The sequence below is a fragment of the Acomys minous genome, assembly GCF_964271855.1.
Source record: "Acomys minous genome assembly, chromosome: 2".
In the NCBI taxonomy this organism is placed as follows: Eukaryota; Metazoa; Chordata; class Mammalia; order Rodentia; family Muridae; genus Acomys; species Acomys minous.
Genome location: NC_140484.1, coordinates 146219165 through 146242494, shown reverse-complemented (window position 1 = coordinate 146242494; position 23330 = coordinate 146219165). Strand labels below are relative to the sequence as shown.

Here is a 23330-nt window from a genome sequence, read left to right as displayed (position 1 = left end):
AAATTGAGGCTGGTCACTTTTCCTCGTTTGCTGGGCCACGAGGAGCAGCCACGTGACCTGCGGTAGTAAGACATGGACTAAGGCTGCCAGCCACACAGGACGTCGTCTCTAAAGTCCATCCAGGTATGCCCCTGAACATCTGCAGACAGCAAAAATATAGGAGATATAAATTCAAATACTGCCCGGTTCTTCTGGAACATCCCTCGGGTCCCTTTTACTGTCCCTGCTGCCACGACAGACAGCAAGTGAAGTGATCTGAGGGTAAAGCCATACACTGAGGACAGCAGAGACTCCCACACCACACCTAGGTGTCCTCAGCGAATGAGGGAGACTTCCTGTTAGTTTCAATGTTGTCACTGGTTTTCTACCACATGGAGGACCAGAAGGCAAGGACATGAATGAGGCAACTGTGACGAGGCGGCAGAGGCTACTCAACTGAAGCCTGCCAGAGGGCAAGGTGCTAAAACTAGGCCGCAGTCACCAGAGACTGAGGGAAGGGCTTTTCTAGAAGAACTATGAATATCACAGACAGACTTGCTGAGAGAGGAAGATAAGCATCTGTGGTAGGGTGGGGTCCTCAGGCTGACAGCGTGAGGTTATCCTCAAGCCACAGGCAACAGCTCTTTCACCTAGCTAATACACTGCCATGAAATTATGGGATGTGGCCCTTGAAGCACTAACAGAACCATGGGAGGAGTGACTGAGTTTGTTTTTCTCCTAGTGCTAGTAAATTTCTTTAAATATCTGTGTCAAAAATTTAAAAACTGTGTTCTTGCTTTAACAGTCTCTTCCTTTATTCCAAATGTGCTTTGAAGTATTTATTGAATGAAGAGAAAAGAAGGGATGTCAACGGCGACACAGATGTGGAGTTTACGGTTTTCTTCCAAGTTCCAGCCGACGTCCGGACATTACGTGTCTGTTCAAAAAGAAGTATGCTTGCATTTGAAACATTATCTCCCTTTATTCCTAATGTTCTTTTACTTACACATAACATTATCTTACTTTTTAAAAGTATTATTAGCTCACTATTGGTTACAAATTATAAACATATCTTCTAGTAAAATCAATATAAATGATGATAAAGAATTACAAATAATTTTGAAGTAAATCACTGCATAACGAAGGCGATCTAATTATGTGGCATTTGAAAAACATTCAGTCATGGAAATGTTGGAGAGCATTTCAATTTTCTTTAATGTAAATTTCTCTACTTCTTCAAAAAGATAGAATATGACATGAATTTTAATCATCTGAAGATGACTTCATTCAAAATGAAAATAGGTATCAATTTATAATTGTTTATTTCCCTACACAAAGGATCAAAATTACATACGTGGCTCAAACTTCAGTTCTCCTGCTGGCCCTGATGGCGCGATCCCTTGCTGAAATTTCTTCTGTTCCAGCTGTTGCATGGCCTGGCGAGGGGGAAAATAGGAAAGTGCTGCTTGATATTTTTAGTCACGGGTGTGATCTTGGGCAAAGCATAACAAACTGAATGTTTTTCCTAGAACACTCTCCTTCCATACGCTGGACCCTGAGGAAGGATGGACACTGTGGATTCACACAGACTCAGAGCAGAAGGTAGCACGTGGATGGGCTTTGAGGCAGAGTCCCCTGTAGAGCATTGGTCATAAGATAAAAGCCTTGTTTTCCTCGGGGGTCCCCAGCAGCTCTTCCTCCAGCCTAAGAATAGGGTCATTATTTTCATACATTCAGTTACCCTCTGATAAAGATCTGACCTGTAGCCAGGCTCTGTGGTGCTCATCTTTAATTCCAGCACTGGGGAGGAGAGGCCAGAAGGGCAACAGTTTGAGGTTATCTTCCCAATACACAGTCCAAAGCCAGCCTTGGCTCCTGACTCTCAAAAGCCAATTAAAATAAAGATTTGGTCTCTTGTGTAGGTTTGCCTATGTGCTGTCAGTGATTCTCCTTACTCAAGGACTACGCACTGCCTCTGAAGGTGACGTCCTGAAACACTGACAGGTGCTTCCCACACCTAGCTGTTTTGACACGAATGTCAACAGAGCCCTAAGAGGGGCCCATGGGCTTTTAGAAAAAGCAACCTGGGAGTAGGGGGGAAGTGGGAGGAAGGGAGGAGTGGGAGGATACATGGGATGGGCTAACAACTGAGATGTAATATGTATAAATTAATAAAAATGTATTTAAAAAAAAAAAAAAAGAAAAGAAAAAGCAACCTGACCCATGTCAAACTGCAGCCAAGAGATCTTAACCATGGTTGAGAGGGCCTACAAACAATGCAAGTTTGGGGTTTCTTTGGGGAAGTGTTTGTTTGTTTGTTTGTTTGTTTGTTTGTTTTTGTCCTGTTGGGCCCGCTGATGGCTCTCCTGCTTGGCTCTGTTCTTACAGCTGAGTGTTGTCTCATTCACTGGGAAATGGGTAATGGCCTTAAAGCTACACACGGCAGAGTCTGGGGGTATAAAGAGGTAGGGTAGGTCTCTCACCAGGCAATAAGGAAACCCCCTAAGGTGACCTTCAGAGATACTAGTCTTCTAATGGCTTCTTGAATGATGCTCAACTGCAGCTTAGAAAGCCACAAGCTAAGCTTCACCACCAGTAACCACCACCAGGGGAATGATGGGTAACTCGGGGCTACAAAGTTGACAAGATCTACAGCTATCTAGAAGATAAAACTCTGGGCCTGTCTGTGAGGAAGCTTCTAGATTTGAGTTAATTGACATGGGAAAAACCACCCCAATGCCTGGAGTCCTGGAGTGCATAAAGAGGAGAGAGTGAGACAAGCGCCCACACTCATCTGTCTCTGCCTCCTGACTGTGACTGCAACGTCACCAGCTGCCTCACATTGCCACCCACCATGCCTTCCTGTCCTGACAGAGTGCATCCTCAAACTGGGGGCTAAGACAAACCTTTCTTCCTCTAAGTTAAATTTGCCTGGTATTTGTCGCAGCAACAGAGAGAGCAATACAGACGATTCATTACCCTGAGTGCTGCCTAGGGGACCGAGATGATTTTTCAGCCCACCCTAATCTTGTTTCTCTTGGAGACAAGGCATGTGTATTCCAGCCCTGAGGGAGGCTGGCAAGACTGCCTGGATCCAAGATGGCTGCCAGAGCGAAGTAGGACTCTAGCTTAATTATCATGCCTGCTGAAGGACCTCCCAGGACAGGTGACAAGCGTCAAAGGCAGAACCATAACAGGAATAAAGAGAAGTGGTGCCAGCTTTCTGGAAAATCTACAACTATACCCAGAAAGGACATGAACATCCTTTGTTATCCTACATGCTGAGGCCTGGTCTGACATTATTTGTCACTATTGCTCTGTTTATAAGTGGACTTCTGAACTATGGTCCATGGCAATGTCTTTGAAATTTTTGTTACTGGCTATACTGGTCAGCATAACCGCATTAAGAATAATCTGCCACTCCGTATGTGCTTTAAAGGTTAACTGGTATACCCTGAAATTAAAAAATAAAAAGGGAAATGCAGGGAATCCTGGAATTGGCCTGGTCTAGCTGCCCTGAGAAACATGTGTCATCAGTTGCCTTAGGTTAGAGTCCATGGCTCCTGGGGCACCGCATGTCTTTCAGTTGCTGAGAAGCCAAGGCACCTCCCCCCCAGGCACTAAAGCATCCTGGCTACTTTAAAACCTTCTACCCCTTCCTGGTTAAGAGTCATTTCTCATCAGCCGAATCAGGTAACTTTGGCCGGCACTAGCACGAAGAAGTCTCGCTATTCTGTAAATTGAACAAGGCAAAAATGTCTAATTTATACATTTTAAAAGAAAAGATTAATACTGTCCACCAGATAAGTCAACTCCTTTAGTATGTTCAGGAATATATTTATGCTAAGAACTAATGCAGTTAATTACAAGATTAAGCTTTATCCTCAAACATGTCACAGAATCTGTAGAATGTGGCATGTGAATGTTTAATGAAAAAGCTTACTATGATACAGACCCCAGGCCCTGCTGGTGTCCCTAAGGTCTCCAAGACGATATGGGCACAAAAACAAAGTACTCTCCCTGGACTGTGGTGTGACAACCACCAGGCAAGACTGCCCCACTGCCTCACCGCTGCTGGGCCCAGCCTGGATGCCGGGAGCTGTTTGTCAAGGCTCTCTGTCCATAAGTGTTGCTCCCGTGCTCTCTGCCCCAGCATAAGAATCACATGGATTGCTGAGACCGTGATTAAGCAAGATGTTCTGCCAGGTGCACACTCCCAAGGTCTTAAGTAAGACTATCAGAAAAGAGTACACTGTGGCCTCAAGGCCAAGAGTCGACTCTCACGCCGTTCCCGTGAGAGTATCCACACTATCTCCTGAGAGCGACCTTCCGCTCTGGCTGCCCATGCCTGAGATGTGTATAAATTGAGCTGGTGAGTAAAGCTGAGGTGTCGTGTGGTATGGACCGCAGACCCTCTCAAGCCTATCCTGTGTTTCCGACTATTTCTTGCCTCAGTTTCTTCTTTCTCTTCTTTTATTTTTCAGTCCTCACTCCCTGGTCAATATTGTCCAGAGCGGCTCTGGCACCTGAATTACAGACAAACAGGACACCTGGAGAGTTACTTGTCCATGCTGCCTAGGACAAGGTGAGGTTGGTCTCTCCTGTGTTCCTCCTCCACAGAAAGGCCTCTCCGATTTGCTGGGCCTGGCAGCCAAAAACTGACACTGCCTTGGAACCTGTGCCCCCAGTAAAGCCATCAACACCACAGGAACCTAATGGGACGGCCATTCGGGTCCTGAGTAAGCATCTGTCATTTTAATTGATACATAAGACATTTGATTTATACTCCGTGCTATAATGTATCCTTCTCAGGTCTCTCGTGCTGTGTGAAGACTAGACTAATAAAAGAAGTAACTCTTTATTTACTGCTCCTTTTTCTGAAAGAACGTTACTTTACTGCTTGTGGTAATCAACCACCTGTATCTCATAAGCAGGAGGAACAGACCTAGGGGGCCCCATCAGACTCACGATGAGGGGGGTACATCAGTTTGCATTACAGGAACCCGCTTGTCCCTTATGCCAGGAAGTTCCTTCTGATGCAGCATCTCAGCCTTAGGAGGGACAATGGATGTCATGCTTTCTAATCTCAACTATTAAGCTCATGGTCTTAAGGACCCACTATAATTCTCTGGGTGCAAAGGATGAATCAGAGTCAACAATTTCCCTGTAGGATCAACTCATGGTGGGGACGTGCTGAGGCCTGCTCTGTCACCTCCTTCACTCTCATCCGTAATCTTCCAGCAGTCAAGAATGAGGAGGTTGATTTGTGAGTTTGCCTCATTTTCCCTGCTCTTGGCCAAGGATGAAAGTCACCTTCACTGATCAATCGGTGTGACATGTTCTCACTGATTACACAATTCTAAGACAGAAAACTTGTACCAAAGCTCGTTTTCAAACACACTAAAATTTAAACTATGATAACTTAATGGTACACCAAGTTATATTATAAAATTTAGCTTGGTGTTCTGTTCCACTGCTATAATCACAGCATTAGGGAGGTAGAGGCAGGAGGAGCAGAAGTTCCAGGCCAACCCTGGTTAAATGAGACCTTGCCTCAAAAAAACTAAATAAACAATCAAAAAAACAACAATGCCAGGTGGTGGTGGCACACGCCTTTAATCCCAGCACTCAGTAGGGAGGGGCAGAAAGATCTCTGTGAGTTTGAGGCTAGCCTGTTCTACAAAATGAGTTCCAGGACAGCCAAGACTACACAGAGAAACCCTCTCAAAAAAAAAAAAAACCAAAATAAACAAATCACAACAACAGCAACAACAAAAAACCCACAGGCTTTTGGCAAAGCGTCTACTATCTGGTTTGTGGTTCATGATGCACTGGAGACCACGCCTCACACAGGCTAAGAACGTCCCCAGCCTCTGGGCTGCACCACCAGCCCCTAACATGGGTTGGTTTGTTTATTTTTGTTTATCTGAAACAGCTTTCACTCTGTAACACAGGTTGGTAGCTGGGCTCAAACAATCCTCCTGCCTCAGTAGCTTGAACTGCAGATGTGCATCACTTCAAGGGGCCCCTGACAGCCCCGTCAGCTGCATCCCGTCAGTGTCTACCTGCTGACACTCAGGTTGTGAGCCTCACACAGGCCATGACAGCCCTGACAGCCGCATCTCATCAGTGTCTACCTGCTGACGCTCAGGTTGTGAGCCTCACACAGGCCATGACAGCCCCGTCAGCCGCATCCCGTCAGTGTCTACCTGCTGACGCTCAGGTTGTGAGCCTCACACAGGCCATGACAGCCCCGTCAGCCGCATCCCATCAGTGTCTACCTGCTGACACTCAGGTTGTGAGCCTCACACAGGCCATGACAGCCCCGTCAGCCGCATCCCATCAGTGTCTACCTGCTGACACTCAGGTTGTGAGCCTCACACAGGCCATGACAGCCCTGACAGCCGCATCTCATCAGTGTCTACCTGCTGACGCTCAGGTTGTGAGCCTCACACAGGCCATGACAGCCCTGACAGCTGCATCCCGTCAGTGTCTACCTGCTGACGCTCAGGTTGTGAGCCTCACACAGGCCATGACAGCCCCGTCAGCCGCATCCCGTCAGTGTCTACCTGCTGACGCTCAGGTTGTGAGCCTCACACAGGCCATGACAGCCCCGTCAGCCGCATCCCATCAGTGTCTACCTGCTGACGCTCAGGTTGTGAGCCTCACACAGGCCATGACAGCCCCGTCAGCCGCATCCCATCAGTGTCTACCTGCTGACGCTCAGGTTGTGAGCCTCACACAGGCCATGACAGCCCCATCAGCCGCATCCCGTCAGTGTCTACCTGCTGACACTCAGGTTGTGAGCCTCACACAGGCCATGACAGCCCCGTCAGCTGCATCCCGTCAGTGTCTACCTGCTGACGCTCAGGTTGTGAGCCTCACACAGGCCATGACAGCCCTGACAGCCGCATCCCATCAGTGTCTACCTGCTGACGCTCAGGTTGTGAGCCTCACACAGGCCATGACAGCCCCGTCAGCCGCATCCCGTCAGTGTCTACCTGCTGACGCTCAGGTTGTGAGCCTCACACAGGCCATGACAGCCCCGACAGCCGCATCTCGTCAGTGTCTACTTGCTGACGCTCAGGTTGTGAGCCTCACACAGGCCATGACAGCCCCGTCAGCCGCATCCCATCAGTGTCTACCTGCTGACGCTCAGGTTGTGAGCCTCACACAGGCCATGACAGCCCCGTCAGCCGCATCCCGTCAGTGTCTACCTGCTGACGCTCAGGTTGTGAGCCTCACACAGGCCATGACAGCCCCGTCAGCCGCATCCCGTCAGTGTCTACCTGCTGACACTCAGGTTGTGAGCCTCACACAGGCCATGACAGCCCCGTCAGCTGCATCCCGTCAGTGTCTACCTGCTGACGCTCAGGTTGTGAGCCTCACACAGGCCATGACAGCCCTGACAGCCGCATCCCGTCAGTGTCTACCTGCTGACGCTCAGGTTGTGAGCCTCACACAGGCCATGACAGCCCTGACAGCCGCATCCCATCAGTGTCTACCTGCTGACACTCAGGTTGTGAGCCTCACACAGGCCATGACAGCCCTGACAGCCGCATCTCATCAGTGTCTACCTGCTGACGCTCAGGTTGTGAGCCTCACACAGGCCATGACAGCCCTGACAGCCGCATCTCATCAGTGTCTACCTGCTGACGCTCAGGTTGTGAGCCTCACACAGGCCATGACAGCCCTGACAGCCGCATCCCGTCAGTGTCTACCTGCTGACGCTCAGGTTGTGAGCCTCACACAGGCCATGACAGCCCTGACAGCCGCATCCCGTCAGTGTCTACCTGCTGACGCTCAGGTTGTGAGCCTCACACAGGCCATGACAGCCCTGACAGCCGCATCCCGTCAGTGTCTACCTGCTGACGCTCAGGTTGTGAGCCTCACACAGGCCATGACAGCCCCGTCAGCTGCATCCCATCAGTGTCTACCTGCTGACGCTCAGGTTGTGAGCCTCACACAGGCCATGACAGCCCCGTCAGCTGCATCCCGTCAGTGTCTACTTGCTGACGCTCAGGTTGTGAGCCTCACACAGGCCATGACAGCACCGCCAGCTGCATCCCGTCAGTGTCTACTTGCTGATGCTCAGGTTGTGAGCCTCACACAGGCCATGACAGCCCCGTCAGCTGCATCCCGTCAGTGTCTACCTGCTGGTACTGCTGCTTCTGAGCCTCAAGGTGGTCCTGCTGTTGCTGCAGCTCTTCTGTCTGCTTCTGCAGCTCACCCGCCCTCTTCTTAAGGTCATCCTCTTGCATAGCAATAATACTTTCATATTCTTTCAGCTCTTCCTCGGTGAATAACTGTTGTTTATCCAATGTCTAAAGGGAAATGGAAGTAAATAATAATGCCAGAAACACGGGGATGCTGGTGCTCAGTTTTAAAATTCTAGAATCATCATTGTACAAAAGTGTGTGTGTGTGTGTATGTATGTGTGTGTTCACACACACACATACACCAGTTTTTGGCAAAATAAAAAAAATAGTATATATATTTATACACACACACACACACACAGCCAGGGCCATAAAATACAAAATAAACAAATGAAAATGATTCATGCCCAGATTAGTGGTGTGACTTCCAGGATATCCTGGGCTACATGTGAGTGAGTGAGTGAGCGAGCGAGCGAGCAGCAGAACTGAGTGAGTGAGTGTGAGAGCAGAAAAGAATGACAGAAGGAAGACAGGGAGGGAGGGAGGGAAAGAGGGGGAAGGGAGAGAGGAAGGAAGGGAGAAACATGTCTATGTTAGTGACTTCTTTTTAACTAATTTACTTACTATATTTTAAATATTTATTTTGTGCGTATGATGTGTATGTGACTGGGCGCATTTATATGTACCATGTGCATGCTGGCACCTGTAGAGGCCAGAAGAGGGTGCTAGACCGAAGAAAGTAGAAGCACAAGCAGTGTAAGCCACCTTGTGTGTCCTGCAGACCCAGCCAAGGTTCTTGACAAGAGCAGCAAATGTTCTTAACCACTGAGCCATCCCTCCAGCTCTTGCTTATACTTTTTATTTTTCCATTTGTTTGTTTGTTTTTCTTTATTTCTTTTTTAGAGTTTTCAAGACAGGGTTTCTCTGTGTAATAGCCCTGGCTGTCCTAGACTCATTCTGCAGACCAGGCTGGCCTTGAACTCGTGGGTCCACCCGCCTCTGCTTCCCTAGTGCTGGGATTGCAGGCATGCACCACTATGCCCAACCCTGTTTATACTTTTTTAAGCTGTTTCTTTTCTGGCTTTTGGAGACAGAGGCTCATATAGTCCAGGAAGACCTTAAACTTGCTATGTATATGAAGATGGCACCTCGAGCCCTGATTCTCCGCCTGGGCTCCGTGTTTCTTCGTATTTATTTGTGTTGCTGGGGACTGGACATGGCCGTGGGGGTGCTCCACCACTGAGCTACACTCCCAGCTTCCCTTTTTTCCCACCACCACCCTCTTCTTTCCACTTTCTACTTTGACAAGGTTTTACTAACTTGCCCAGGCTGGCCCTGAACTCACTCTGTAGCTCAGGCTATCCTTAAATTTACAACAATGTTCCTTCCTCAGCCTCTGGAGAGTCTCTGGGCTAACACATTTACATCAACAGTTGAGCTTCTTCTACAGAAAGGCAGACAGACAGACAGACAGACAGACAGCGTGGATAGTGGGGGGGCAGGGGACAATGCACAGGCCAGAGAAGACATGAGAGTCCTACTCTATCTCTTCTACTTTTATTCCCTTAAGACAGGGTCTTCCACTGACCCTGGAGCTTGTCTGGCAGACAGCCAGTCCCAGCAGTCCTCCTACTATGCCACTCTCCCCACAGTAGGGTTGCAGGTATGTGTGGCCACGCCTGATTTGAACTCCAGTCCTCACACGTGCACACAAGCACTCTCACCCCTGAACCATCTTCCCAGACCACAGCTTCTTTCATAATAGCAATAAAATGTCGGAAGACATGTCTAACGGCTTACACCTGTGGTCCCGGAAGACATGTCTAATGGCTTACGCCTGTGATCCCAGCACCCAGGAGACAGGAGGCAGGACGGCTACTACAAGAGTGAGGTTGAGACACTGTCTTGGAAAACAAAAGCATGGAGGTGCATGTCTGTAATCACAGTACATGATGCAGGGGATCAGTTAAGGCTACCCTTGGCTACATGAGACACTGCCTCAAACAATAATAAACGAAACAGATCTGTAGAAACAGCTCACTGGGTCTTTTAATTTATTCTTAAAATGTACCTATGTTTTAAGTTTTCAGTGGTGTTATTTTATAGTTACCAAATGTATACTTTTTTACAGGTTTCTAATGGTAGTGATGGGGGGTGCGTGCAGGGGCGGGGAGGGGTGTGAGCTGACTCAACACTTAGGAGCACTGGCCACTCTGGGAAAGGGCCCAGGCCTGGGTCCTCGTGTCCACAAGGTGGCTCACAGTGTTCTGTGATTCCAATTCCAGGTAACTGGATGCCACTTTCCTCCTCCTCGGGCTTGAGGCATGCATAGGGCACACCTATACATACAGGCGACACACACACATACAATAAAAATAAACACCTATACATACAGGCGGCACACACACATACAATAAAAATAAACACCTATACATACAGGCGGCACACACACACATACAATAAAAATAAACACCTATACATACAGGCGACACACACACATACAATAAAAATAAACACTTTAAAAATATTTCTAATTTTATGTAGACTGCTCATAAATAAGTTGCTAGAAAGTTTTCCAAGGATTCAAGGAACAATTATTTTATAATGGCATTTTGTGTAAAACATTAATACTAAAATTATACAAATAAACATGATGAGAAGTGACACAGTGGTGCAGAGCTTCTAGAACTGCACGCCCCTCCATGGTTGGTCCTATTACCTCCCAGCTGTCTGGCTCCAAGAATTCTTTCTTCTCTGTAGCTCTCAAAAATTCTTCCAGAGTCACCAAACGGTCTTTGTTGACATCAATCTAATTGAAGGAAAATATAAAAGCAACATAAATGAATCTTCCTTATTTTTTAGGTATAAATCCTCCATGGGATGCCACATTGTAAACATTCAGCAACTAGGACCAGGTTAGCATACACAGAAAAGGGCGGGGAAAATGAAGAAAAGTACTCCATTTTCATGGAATCTTCATCCCCTATTATAATTAAAACTTGAAAATGCAAGCCGTCCATCTACCTGATGTGCTCCAGACCAACACACCAAGGAGGCAATCTGGCTGGTTGTGTTGTTATGGCCAATGCCTTCACCATAATAAACATAATCCAGCTAGGTTAGTGCTTAGACAAGAAAACCCCCACTCCAACGCAGCAGCCATACTCAGGAACAAAGCAGGACCGGCTAAGACGCCCAGCCTACTGCTTTTCACAGGCATGGGTAAGCTTTCTGAGGTCTCGGTGTGTACAGATCTAGCCATGCGGACCTGTGTGACCTGAACTTCCGGTGGTTCTTCAGTCTCTGCCTATGAGTGCTGAGATCAGAGGCACGGGTAGTGCTCTGAAGAAGAGTGGCTGCCATAGGCTCGTGTATTTGAAAGCTCTGTCATTGGGGAGGGGCACTATTGAGAGGGATTAGGAGGTGTGGCCATGCTGGAGGAAGCGTGGCCCTGAGGTTTCAAATGCTCAGGCCAGGCCTGGCGTCTTACTCTCCCCGCCTGCAGATCAGGATGTAGCTCTGTGCTACTTCCCACACACCATGCCCGCCACGTGTGCCACGGCTCTCCCTGCCATGATAACAACGGGCTCTGTCCCTGACGCTGTGAGCCAGCCCTGATGTAAGTGGGGTTTTTTGTTTGCTTGCTTCTTTGTTTAAATAAGAATTGCTTTTGGCCACAGTGTGTCCTCACAGTAATAGAACAATGACAAAGACAGCATGCACCACCACACCTGGTTCAACTTTTTTTTTAAAAGAAATATATCTAAACCATACTGCAAATATACCAAATATATCTATATCTGCAAATATATCTACTATATCAATGGCCTCTCTAAATCCTCTTCAACGCCAGTGTACAGATCTTAGCAGTTACAGTGGTGAACCTTAATGACCCAAGAAATTATTTGACACTGGATCTGTAAGACAGGGTCTCAACCTGCACTCTACAGGGTCCCCCGTTGAACACTGAAAGACCAAATGTTCTTGTAGAAACCAATGAAGCCCAGCAGCTGCCCTGGGGCTAGAGAGAAGGAAGGCTCGGCCATTAAGAGCATTTGCTACACTTGAAGAAGACGGGGGTCTCATCTCCAGAACCCACTAAGTGGTTCACACTGCCTGTGCTTCCAGTTCCAGTCCACAGATGTATGCACTGATAGAGGACTGACTGAAAGCACCGTATCAGGGTGCCAAACAAAGCGCCATGAGGCCACACTGCACCGGCCAGGACAGCGGGGGCCGGACAGGACCAACTGCACTGGATGGCAGGGCAACCACACAACCAGCACAGAGAAAAGGAAACCGGAAGAGAAATGAAGAAAATGAAAGATCACATCTGCCCTCTAGTGGGAGTGATCTAGTAGAGAGAGAAAACCTGATCCAAGAAACAAAGGGAGTCTAAGGCAGGGAGAAGACCTTTAAGAGAAAGAGCAGCACTTGTCTGCATAGGGCCTTCAGCAGAGGCAGCAGCCATGATTACTCACAATACCAGACCCAAAGCAAACGAATGGGGAGAGAGGCGGAGCGGTTGGACGGCTTGGTGGGAAAGACGGCTTGTTCTCCTGGTTGCCTCTTTCAGTAGGAAGCTGACAGGAAGGGCATGAGAAGAAGAAAAGGGACATCTTGAGGTTTTAAGGAGAGCAGAGAATGGGGAAATAAGTGGAGCAAGAATTAGAGCGGCCATGCAGAGGGCCTCCCAGGGACCTGGGTTCGCAGCCTAGCGCTAGTGCGGCTGTGTCCAGCCACGTGTCTCTGCTCCAGTATTTAAGGTGCAGGTGGGGGGGGGGGAGTCACACAATAAATGGAACAAACACTTTGCTAAGGCAACTCTCCTTTTCCTCACAGCTGTCAGTTACTTAACAACATGTGTCACTCTGTTTTCTGCAGAGCCAAGTCATGGGAGAAAGAAAAACTCACTGAGCAAGTAAAGTTGAAAAAATAGTCAGTTGCTCTAAAAGGCAGAATTTAAATCTTAGGTCTCTGCGATGGTTTCTGCGGTTATCTCAATCACTGCTGCGTCCTACAGCAGGGGTCGACATCCCTGCCTCCAGCCCCACCTGGGTTGCTGAGGCAGCCTGAGAGGTACCCATCCTCTCCTCACTGAGTGTGGAAACGCTTCAGCCAGGAAGATGGGAGCAGACATAGGCACGGTATAGCTGAACATCAGCCAGACTCACTACTCTGTGAATGGCCGTGAGTGTCTTATGCCCCTTACATCATGCACTGAGAGAGTCTTCCTGTGGCCTCAGAACGAGAGACACCAAAAAGCCAAACCACACTAGACCCAAGCTGAGCTGAGCCAGCCCTACCTCCTTCTACCCTTGAAGCTTATGAAAGGCAAACAAAATATAAATATTTGTTCTCATAATTTTTTGAGACAGGGTTTCTCTGTGTAGCTCTGGCCATCCTGGACTCACTTTGTACACCAGGCTGGCCTCAAACTCACAGAAATCCACCTGTCTCTGCCTCCTGAGTGCTGGGATTAAGGGCATGTGCCGCCGCACCTCGCTGCTTTCATGATTATTAAAGCAACAGAATTTGGGAGTCTTCTTAGTGTAGGCAGAGTATCCATTGACTAAATTGTGTGTTACCAGATGTGGCTTTAAATTTTGGATTTTTAAATTAATTCGTTTTGGATTCAATCCCAGAATGAAGGAGGCAGATGCAGGAAAATCTCTGTGAGTTCAAGGCCAACCTAGTCTACAAAGCGAGTTCCAGGACAGCCAGGGACACACACACACACACACACACACACACACACACACACACACACCTGCCTCCTGCACCCTTAAAAATTGAGATATTTGCACATATATAATGAGGTACCCTGGGGAGGGACCTTGTGGTGGTTTAAATAAAAATGGCCCTCATAGGCCCATAGGGAGTGGCACTATTAGGAGGTGTGGCCTTGTTGGAATAGATGTAGCCTGGCCAGTGTGTCACTGTCAGCTCCTGTCGCCTATAGATCTGGATGTAGAACTCTCAGTTTCCTCAGCACTATGTCTGCCTGCACGCTGCCATGCTTCCTGATGTGCAATAACAGACTAACTCTGACTGTAAGTCAGCCCCAATTAAATGTTTTCCTTTATAAGAGTTGCTGTGGTCATGGTGTCTCTTAACAGCAATAGAAATTGATTTATGATTTATATATATACAATTTTTATATATAGCCTGAAGGCAACTTTATACAATTTTATAAATAATTTGGTACATGAAACATAAAAATTCATGGTATAGGCTTTTTTCTATTTCTTGCATCTTTGTCAGTGATCACAAAGTGTTGAATTTTGGAGCATTTTGGATTTCTTATTAGAGCTTTCCAACCCATAAAGGCTTATGTAGGATTTTTAAAAAATGTTAACTATACATCATTTTTTTTACTACCCAAATGTTTATTGCTTATATACAGTAGTATCATAATCTTGTAAAATATTTAAAGTAGTTACAAATTATTTTGTTAAACAAATCTAGTATAGTATTCTAGTCACAATACAAAATCCAATTAAACACCTACTGTGGGGATTAGAGAGCTGCCTCAGTGACTAGAAGCCCTTGCTGCTCTTGCAGAGGACCCAGGCTCAGCTCCCAGCACCACACGGTGGCTCACAACCGCCCTTAACTCCAGTTCCAGGAAATCAAGTGTCTTCTTCTGGCCTTCTCAGGCACCAGGCATGCACAAGTGCACAAATGTGTGTGCAGGCAAACACTCACGCACATACAATAAAAACAAATAAATCTAAAAAAATTACCAACTTCATATTTACTCTTCCATCTTATGATGAGAATTACCGCAAGAACGTGACTAAGGGAGGGAATGGCGCACCCGCCCTACAGCACACCTCACTCATGACGTGCTCCCGCATCCGCAGCCTTTCTTCTTCCATTTCTATCATGTCATCCTCTGCATTCCGGGGGTCATACACCTTCTCTAGCTTAAAAAAAAAATGTGAAAACCAACAGAAAGAAGAGAAGATGACTGAAGGGAAGGAGGCGGGCAGGGCTGAGGCGGTAACAACCTCGGGGGCTGAGGCGGTAACAACCTCGGGGGCTGAGGCGGTAACAACCTCGGGGGCTGAGGCGGTAACAACCTCGGGGGCTGAGGCGGTAACAACCGCGGGGCTGAGGCGGTAACAACCTCGGGGGCTGAGGCGGTAACAACCGCGGGGCTGAGGCGGTAACAACCTCGGGGGCTGAGGCGGTAACAACCTCGGGGGCTGAGGCGGTAACAACCTCGGGGGCTGAGGCGGTAACAACCTCGGGGCTGAGGCGGTGACAACCTCGGGGGCTGAGGCGGTGACAACCTCGGGGCTGAGGCGGTGACAACCTCGGGGGCTGAGGCGGTGACAACCTCGGGGGCTGAGGCGGTGACAACCGCGGGGCTGAGGCGGTAACAACCGCGGGGCTGAGGCGGTAACAACCGCGGGGCTGAGGCGGTAACAACCGCGGGGCTGAGGCGGTAACAACCTCGGGGGCTGAGGCGGTAACAACCGCGGGGCTGAGGCGGTAACAACCGCGGGGCTGAGGCGGTAACAACCGCGGGGCTGAGGCGGTAACAACCGCGGGGCTGAGGCGGTAACAACCGTGGGGCTGAGGAGGTAACAACCTCGGGGGCTGAGGCGGTAACAACCGCGGGGCTGAGGCGGTAACAACCGCGGGGCTGAGGCGGTAAGAACCTCGGGAGCTGAGGAGGTAACAACCACGGGGCTGAGGCGGTAACAACCCAGTAACAACCTCGGGGCTAAGGTGGTAACAACCGCAGGGCTGAGGAGATAACAACCGCAAGGCTGAGGCGGTAACAACCGCGTGACTGAGGCGGTAACAACCCAGTAACAACCTCGGGGCTGAGGCGGTAACAACTTCGGGGGCTGAGGAGGTAACCGCTGGGCTGAGGCAGTAAAAACTGTTTACCTCTTTTGTGAACAGCGCTTCCAACTCTTGCTCATCCAGGAACCCGTCGTTGTTGACATCTACAGTTCAATAGTTATAAATGAAAAAGCAGGTTCAAATCCTCAGAAAATAAATACTTAACATACATTTGCAAAAGTAGTACTGGTGTGAAGTGACAACTGGCTACAGGACAAAATTTAAGCAAACATCTTGCTGTGTAGACCTAACTGTCCTGGTATTCCCTATGTAGTGCAGGATGGCCTAGCACATACAGCAATCCTCCTGCCTCAGCTTCCCAAGTCCTGGGATTGATGTCAGCACCATATCAGCCTAGCAAATTATAATTCTGTCATGAAAAGCTTGCTAGATACAACCTAACCAGCCACAGAATTACCTCTAGCTTACAGAGAGCTTTGAAGTGAATCCCACAATGAGTAAATAGCAAATGCAGGCAGGAAGACACAGCTATGATCTGGGATTTCTTCTACTGAGATCAGCTAAAAGACTATTAACAACCTCACTTGAAAAAAAAAACCTCTAAATCTGACTATTGTTAGAGCTCAACAGCAAACCATCACAGTGATCCATTACGAGTAAATCAAATACAGACTTGTCAAGCAGCAGATATAAATATCAATATTTGTATCAAATCTGTTACCATGTAATTTGAAAAATGTCTTGGGGTCAAAGTCATTAGGGTCCAATCCATCAGCCTCTTCCCAAACCTCTTTTAGTTGATCTTTGCTTCCCTGTGAACCAATTTTAAGAAATTGCTCAAAACAAGACAGAATCTATATATAGAGACTCAAAGCATATGTCTGAGGAACGTTTCAGAATTAAGACTCAAGGTTTACGTGCTAAACTTAGGACAAGGCATGGACGTCACCTAGAGCCGGTTTCCGGGCAGCACGGTGCTTACAGGGTGATTGACTTTGGGGTGATTTTCATGTTTCCTCTTCATTTCTTCAAACTTAGCCTCCTCCTCTTTTCTCTTCTCCTCGTCCAGGGTCTTCAAGTGCTCCCTGCGCTCGTGCTCCTTCAACATCTCGTACTTCTTAAACTCCTCGTGCCGAGTGCGGTCGTACTGCTCCAGGTCCGAGGTGGCCTGGGGCGCGGCACATTCAAGGCAACGACAGTCATATGCATGTGCGGTGTGCGTGTGTTCACACGTGTGTGGGCAGCTGTGTGCAGGTGTGTGGGATCCTAGGGGTCCTCCCTGATGGCTTGCAGGGTCTCTCAAGCGAACCCAGAGCTGCCTCCCCAGAACAATAAAAACAGCTCTTAAAAATACAGTGTGCTCTCTAGCAGAAGTAACAAACAAATGCTGGACTATTCAAAGCAAGAAAAATAAAAAACTGATTTCAAAAAGAAGAAGCCTGGCCAAGCACAGACAAGACACAAAATGAAAGTGGTCACAGCTACTTCACTAAATTTCATGACTGCCCAATTAAAACATCAAGCTTGTCAATTTCCCTCATAAGTAATGTCACAGGTCTGCAAACTCTCATCTAAAACTGTCTGGGCCAACCAACTGTGGTAGTTCATGCCAGTACTCCCAGCATGCATGAATCCCTAACATGCATGAAATCCTGAGCCACATGCTAGTACCACACACAAATATAATGTATAGTAATACAATAAAATAAATAACATATAATAGTAATAAACATTATTATATGTAAAATAACTATAATAGTAATAAAATTTTTAAGGGATTTTCCAAATTTTAGGGCACACAGAGGAAGGCCCAATGGAGACAGAGAAAGAGGAATCACACTACCTCATGCCAAGAAATAGCATAAAACAGCATAGGCTGGCAAAGGAAATTGACTCTCCCATAGAACCTGCATCAGCGTACTTCCTTACAAAGTCTAAGTAAAAGCTGTGGGCACCATCATGACTTGCCAGTTCAAGCCTGGCTCAGGTTGCAGCACTGTGGATTTGGGGACATGGGTGAGTGACGTGCACCCATGTGAGTACTGCTATCTGTAGTGAGAGAGCTGAAAGCAACCTCCCTCGGGAGACACGTGTTTCTCCAGAGCATGTGAGGCTGTGCCCTCGCTTCACAAGTTTATCTGTCAAATCCCAGATCCTCAACAGATCACAGAGGCCCCCCCCCCCCCCCCCGATTTGGGGCGGATGCTCACCGCTTTGATTAGCATATCCAAGTCTCTGGACTCAAACGTGTCCGGATTCTGGTGGTTCAGGTGTTCAAACTGCTTGAGAAGAAGGTGGTGATTCATGCCAGTGTCTGCAGCAGTGTGAGAAGACAGCACACGTCAGCATGCCGGTGTCTGCAGCAGTGTGGGAAGACGGCACACGTCAGCATGCCGGTGTCTGCAGCAGTGTGAGAAGACGGCACACGTCAGCATGCCGGTGTCTGCAGCAGTGTGAGAAGACGGCACACGTCAGCATGCCGGTGTCTGCAGCAGTGTGGGAAGACGGCACACGTCAGCATGCCGGTGTCTGCAGCAGTGTGAGAAGACGGCACACGTCAGCATGCCGGTGTCTGCAGCAGTGTGAGAAGATGGCACACGTCAGCATGCCGGTGTCTGCAGCAGTGTGAGAAGATGGCACACGTCAGCATGCCGGTGTCTGCAGCAGTGTGAGAAGATGGCACACGTCAGCATGCCGGTGTCTGCAGCAGTGTGGGAAGATGGCACACGTCAGCCCCAGAGGACACCAAATATTAACCTCTGGCCTCCACACACACAAGTGTGCACACACATAAACACATACACACCACACATATAAAAGAGCATGCTGGCACTTAATGTAAAACCTTCAACAAGCAAACACTGGAAGCATCCTACCCCCTGCCCTGCACCGACCTTGGAGGGAATCCATCTTAGCCTTGATGAGCATCCTCAGTCTTCCTATTTCTTGCCTCTTCAGTTCATCAAGTTTTGTCCTCACCTTGTGACTGACAAAGTCTAGCTCTTTGCTCAGCCTCCCACTCTGCCAACGAAATTCACTAATTAGTTTTATCTAGTCCGTCTTATTTTATGCATGATGCAACAGAGTAAAAGTAGCATTACAGGAACTGGAGAGACACCTCAGCAGTTAAGACCATAGGCTGCCCTTCCAGAAGGCCTCAGTGTGGCTCCCAGCACCCACATGGTGGCTCCCAACCATCTGTAACACCAAACTCAGAGCATCCAACACCCTCTCTGATGTCTACAGACATCACATCTGTGCATTCACATGATGCACAGGCACACACAAACAAAACACATACACACATTAAAAATTAAAATATTCTTTTAAATAACATAATCCCAGATTAGTAATGGTTTGCCTGACTTGGATAAATTTTACATTATAAAGGCATTCCTCTTATTTCATTTCCTTTGCTTTCAGTTGGACATGACCACTCATTCCTATCCCAGTACTCGGGAGGCAGAGGCAGGCGGATCTCTGTAAGTTCGAGGCCAGCCTGGTCTACAAAGTGAGTCCAAGATGGCCAAGGCCACACCAGAAATCCTGTTTAAAAAAAAAAAAGGCTAAAGATAGGTGCTAGAGAGATGCCTCAGAGGTTAAGATCAATGACTGCTCTTCCAGAGGTTAGGAGTTGAATTCCCAGCATCAACCATGGTAGCTCACAACCATCTATAATGTGATCTGATGCCTTCTTCTGGCCTATAGGCAGGTGAGCACATGATCCAAAAATTCCATCCCCAGGACTATAACTAGAGGCTGAAACATGCTAACACAGTAACTTAAGCATCACTGTTCACTGCACCATTTCTCAGACTGACCAACACAAGCAGCAACAACCCAAATGTCTTATCAACTGATGAATAGACGAAATCTACCACCGCCTTCCCTCAGTTCAGTCCCAAGGAGAGGGGGTTATCTCTAGGACACACTGAAACTCATGATGCACAAATCCCTTGGGGATACATGATAGTGTAGCATCACACGTAACCTGTGTCAACTGTACATTCCTCAGTACATCCAGGATACCATACATAAGGTATTCTTAGGATGGAGGCAAACGGTTGTCCCTGCTGTATTAACATAACAGACAGCTCACTACCTCCTCTGGTAATCTGGAACTGACCAAAGCACCAGGCCCTAACCTGTTCTTCACCTTTGAGTAACTTCCTGCTCTCCTCAGAACATGATACAAGCTACTGCACTTGCTGTCCACGGCCCTCTACCATGTGGCCCGGGACGCCATTATGTGGCCGCTCGTGGCCTCCATTTCTAACTCCTGAGTCCAACTCCAGAGTATCCTAAACACAGCATGAGTCACAGCCCTTGACTGTTTGGCTCATACAGCACCCAGCCCTTCCCTCTTCCTTCTACTGCCCGCCTTTTCCCACTACTTCACATGGGCCATGTGACTATAAAACAACCCATATCAATCCATCCACGCTCTCTCTCAGTCTGACGTTGCCCGTCTTTTCCATGGAGCCCTCATCTTGTACCTCGGGTATTCAGCTGAGCGTCTGCCATGCCCACTGCTGGCCTCCACTCACCCTTATCTCCTCTATATCCGCTTTCTGGAGCTTTTCTTTGAAATGCTGGTCTGTTTCCAGGACGTTAATCACTTGCTTGAGGTAGTCATCGTAATAAAGTCCGGTACCCTTCGAGTCAGAAACAGCAGTCACAATTCAGAAAGTCTGCCTTGGTCTGAACAGAAAGATTTGAATCTTGAAAAGCAACTTCTAGCAAATTCCCCGACAGCTTCAATGATCAAGAAAGAGTTCTGAGTCAGGATCAATATCACAGTTTATTACAAACTAGGTGTAAATGTGCTAGTGGTTTAGAGAGCGAAGCTTTAAGGTTGCATGTGTAGCTAAGAGGTACAGTGCTTGCTGAGAAAGCACAAGGCTCCGGGTTCCGTCCCCACCACTGACAAACAACACAGTGGTGAGAATGGGGTCCTGGGGGAAAATGGATGGCCTCTCCCCATGATCATCTCTCCCTCCTCTGAAAACAACAGTATTTTTCTTCTTGGCTGATTATTGCTACATTAAAAATATACTGTGATTAATTCTTTTATATACCAATTACTTTACGCAGTACTGGTCAGTGTTTTGTTGCCTGATTCTTACCTAGTACCCTTTTCACTACTGCTTCAAAAATACTCCCTAAATGTAGGATTATATGTCAACATTAGCAATAATTCATGGGGGGCTGGAGAGATAGCTCAGAGGTTAAGAGCACTGCCTGCTCTTCCAGAGGTCCTGAGTTCAGTTCCTGGCAACCACATGGTGGCTCACAACCATCTATACTGGGATCTGATGCTCTCTTCTGGCCTGCAGGTGTACATGCAGATAGAGCACTCATACATAAAATAAACATATAAATCTTTAAAAACTTAAAAAGCAGTCATTCACAGTCCCTCCCCTCCACTGACTGACCCATTTGGCAGCAATCCCACTACTCTGCCTCCGTCATGGTTTGTCTGGTTCTTCAGTCTGCCCACGAACTTACTGGCGGGTCTATCTTTGCGCTTTCCACGGGCTCTGGGTTGTGTACTTTGGTCTTGTCTACATCTATAGGCACAGCTTCCAGAGCAGTAAACACGCACGGAACCAAGAGGAAACAGAACTGCACTTGGATGATCCTCCGCCTCATCTGAAATGAAGAAGTCATTACGCAGAATCCTGGGAAGATGCTGCAAGGCTGCAGGCATGCATGCCCAGAGCTGCTGCAAGGCTGCAGACATGCACACTCAGAGCTGCTGCAGCTGTATATCCATCCCAAAGAGGTTAAATGCAAAACTTAAACAGGTAAACAAAAACACCACTAGGAGATGGGGTAAAAACGGATTATGTCTTACAAATTTGACACTTAAAATTAATCACCAAAGAAAATCAGGGGACAGCTAGCAAGACAGCTCAGTGGTTAAAGGCAAACACACACATAAAATAAAGAAGTAAATAAATAAACATAGGAAAACATTGTTTTTAAAAAGAAGAAAATCAAGAACTGACATAGGCCTAGCGCTCTGATGGCTCAGGTCAGCATGGGCTGTCACGACCCCTCCAGTGGAGTCTGTGGGACAAATGCTGTTGCAAAACCGGAGGTGACGACCCTGGCCCAGGGAGAGCCTCCTGGAATAGGTCTGATGTTCCTGACAGGAGTATTTGCTTGCAGGCTTTTTTCTCATTGTGTTGGCATGTTCTGTCTCTATTCCTTCTCCTAACCTTACTCCCATACCAGGACCCTTCAAACATGACGCCATTTCCATCCCCCTAACACGGGATCAGAGCCAGGGACCATTCAGGCCCAAAGCTCACCACCAAGCTCCGCTGGTCTTCTCCATTTATTAAAAGAAACATGTCTAAGAATTATTCCTTAGTTAATAATTTATATTATGACTTACAAAGAAATAAAGTGTTTCAGAAAGCTCCAGATAGTGGCACTCAGATATTAGAAAGGAGAACTAAGAAAAAACTGTCTTGGTTCCCACACTCCCAGCACAGAGGTGTTGGGCAAAAGTTAATGAGAAAACATTGACCCGTTAACAAAGAGGGCACATGTGTACTGATACCAAGCCAATAACTTAAGAATGAGGACGTCTTTACTTTGCATTCTGTACCCTGCATTGTTTCATTTCAAGTGAATAACTCAAAAATTACAATATTATCACTTTGCATTATGTACTTTGTACTGTGTATGCCTGATTGCATCACTGACTCCCTTGAATCTACTCCATGGAAAATATCACCACAATGCATTCCCTGTTTCAAATTGTGTATAAAAATCTAGACTGCATGCCTAGAAAATACACTCAGATTCAAACTACCTCTGGGTTTGTCTTTTGTTTGTCACTGCCAAATCCTTGTGCACGGACGCTTTGAAAACTCCCGTTCCCAAGGACCTGTACCCGACTGAGATGGTCCGTGGCAGGTGGCACCCAATGTGGGGCACCACTGGGCTACTGGGTGAGACCCTACCTCTAAGCAAACAGAGCCTGGAATGGGGGTGCACAGCTACAGTCCCAGCACGTGGAAGGCTAGGTTAACGAGACACTGCTGGTCTGAGAGCAACCCTGAGCTGCATAGTAAGTTCCAGACCAGCCAGGGTACTTTAGCAAGATCCTGTCTCAAAAAACAAAAAGGAAGAAAGGGAGGGGTGGAGCCGGGAAGGGAATTATGGGAGAAATATTTTTCAGGCAAAATTAAAAAGACATGAAACAAAACCCTGACTTCTAAACCACTTATATTTAAAAAAAAAAAAAATGTGGAAGTTAGACAAGGTGGCTCCAGCCTTGTACTCCAGGACTTGGGAGGCTGACAAGAGGATTGCCATGAATTCAAGGCCAGCCTGAGCTACACAGTAAGTTCCAGG

The 23330-nt window shown here is 47.5% G+C and overlaps 1 protein-coding gene across 1 annotated transcript in view; it reads right to left on the bottom strand.

Annotated features, from left to right (window-relative positions):
• Positions 1–769: 769 nt before the first annotated feature.
• Positions 770–23330, bottom strand: part of NUCB2 (nucleobindin 2) — a 45598-nt gene continuing 23037 nt past the window's right edge. Inside the window, exons 3-14 of the mRNA XM_084765813.1 lie at positions 21468–21611; positions 20507–20614; positions 18854–18980; positions 18170–18273; positions 16942–17127; positions 16681–16771; positions 16044–16102; positions 14975–15067; positions 10858–10947; positions 8133–8303; positions 1334–1415; positions 770–916 (exon numbers count right to left, since the gene is read on the bottom strand). Coding sequence (XP_084621939.1) covers positions 909–916; positions 1334–1415; positions 8133–8303; positions 10858–10947; positions 14975–15067; positions 16044–16102; positions 16681–16771; positions 16942–17127; positions 18170–18273; positions 18854–18980; positions 20507–20614; positions 21468–21611 — 1263 coding nt within the window. The 3' untranslated portion in view covers positions 770–908. The remainder of the gene's footprint in view (positions 917–1333; positions 1416–8132; positions 8304–10857; positions 10948–14974; positions 15068–16043; positions 16103–16680; positions 16772–16941; positions 17128–18169; positions 18274–18853; positions 18981–20506; positions 20615–21467; positions 21612–23330) is intronic.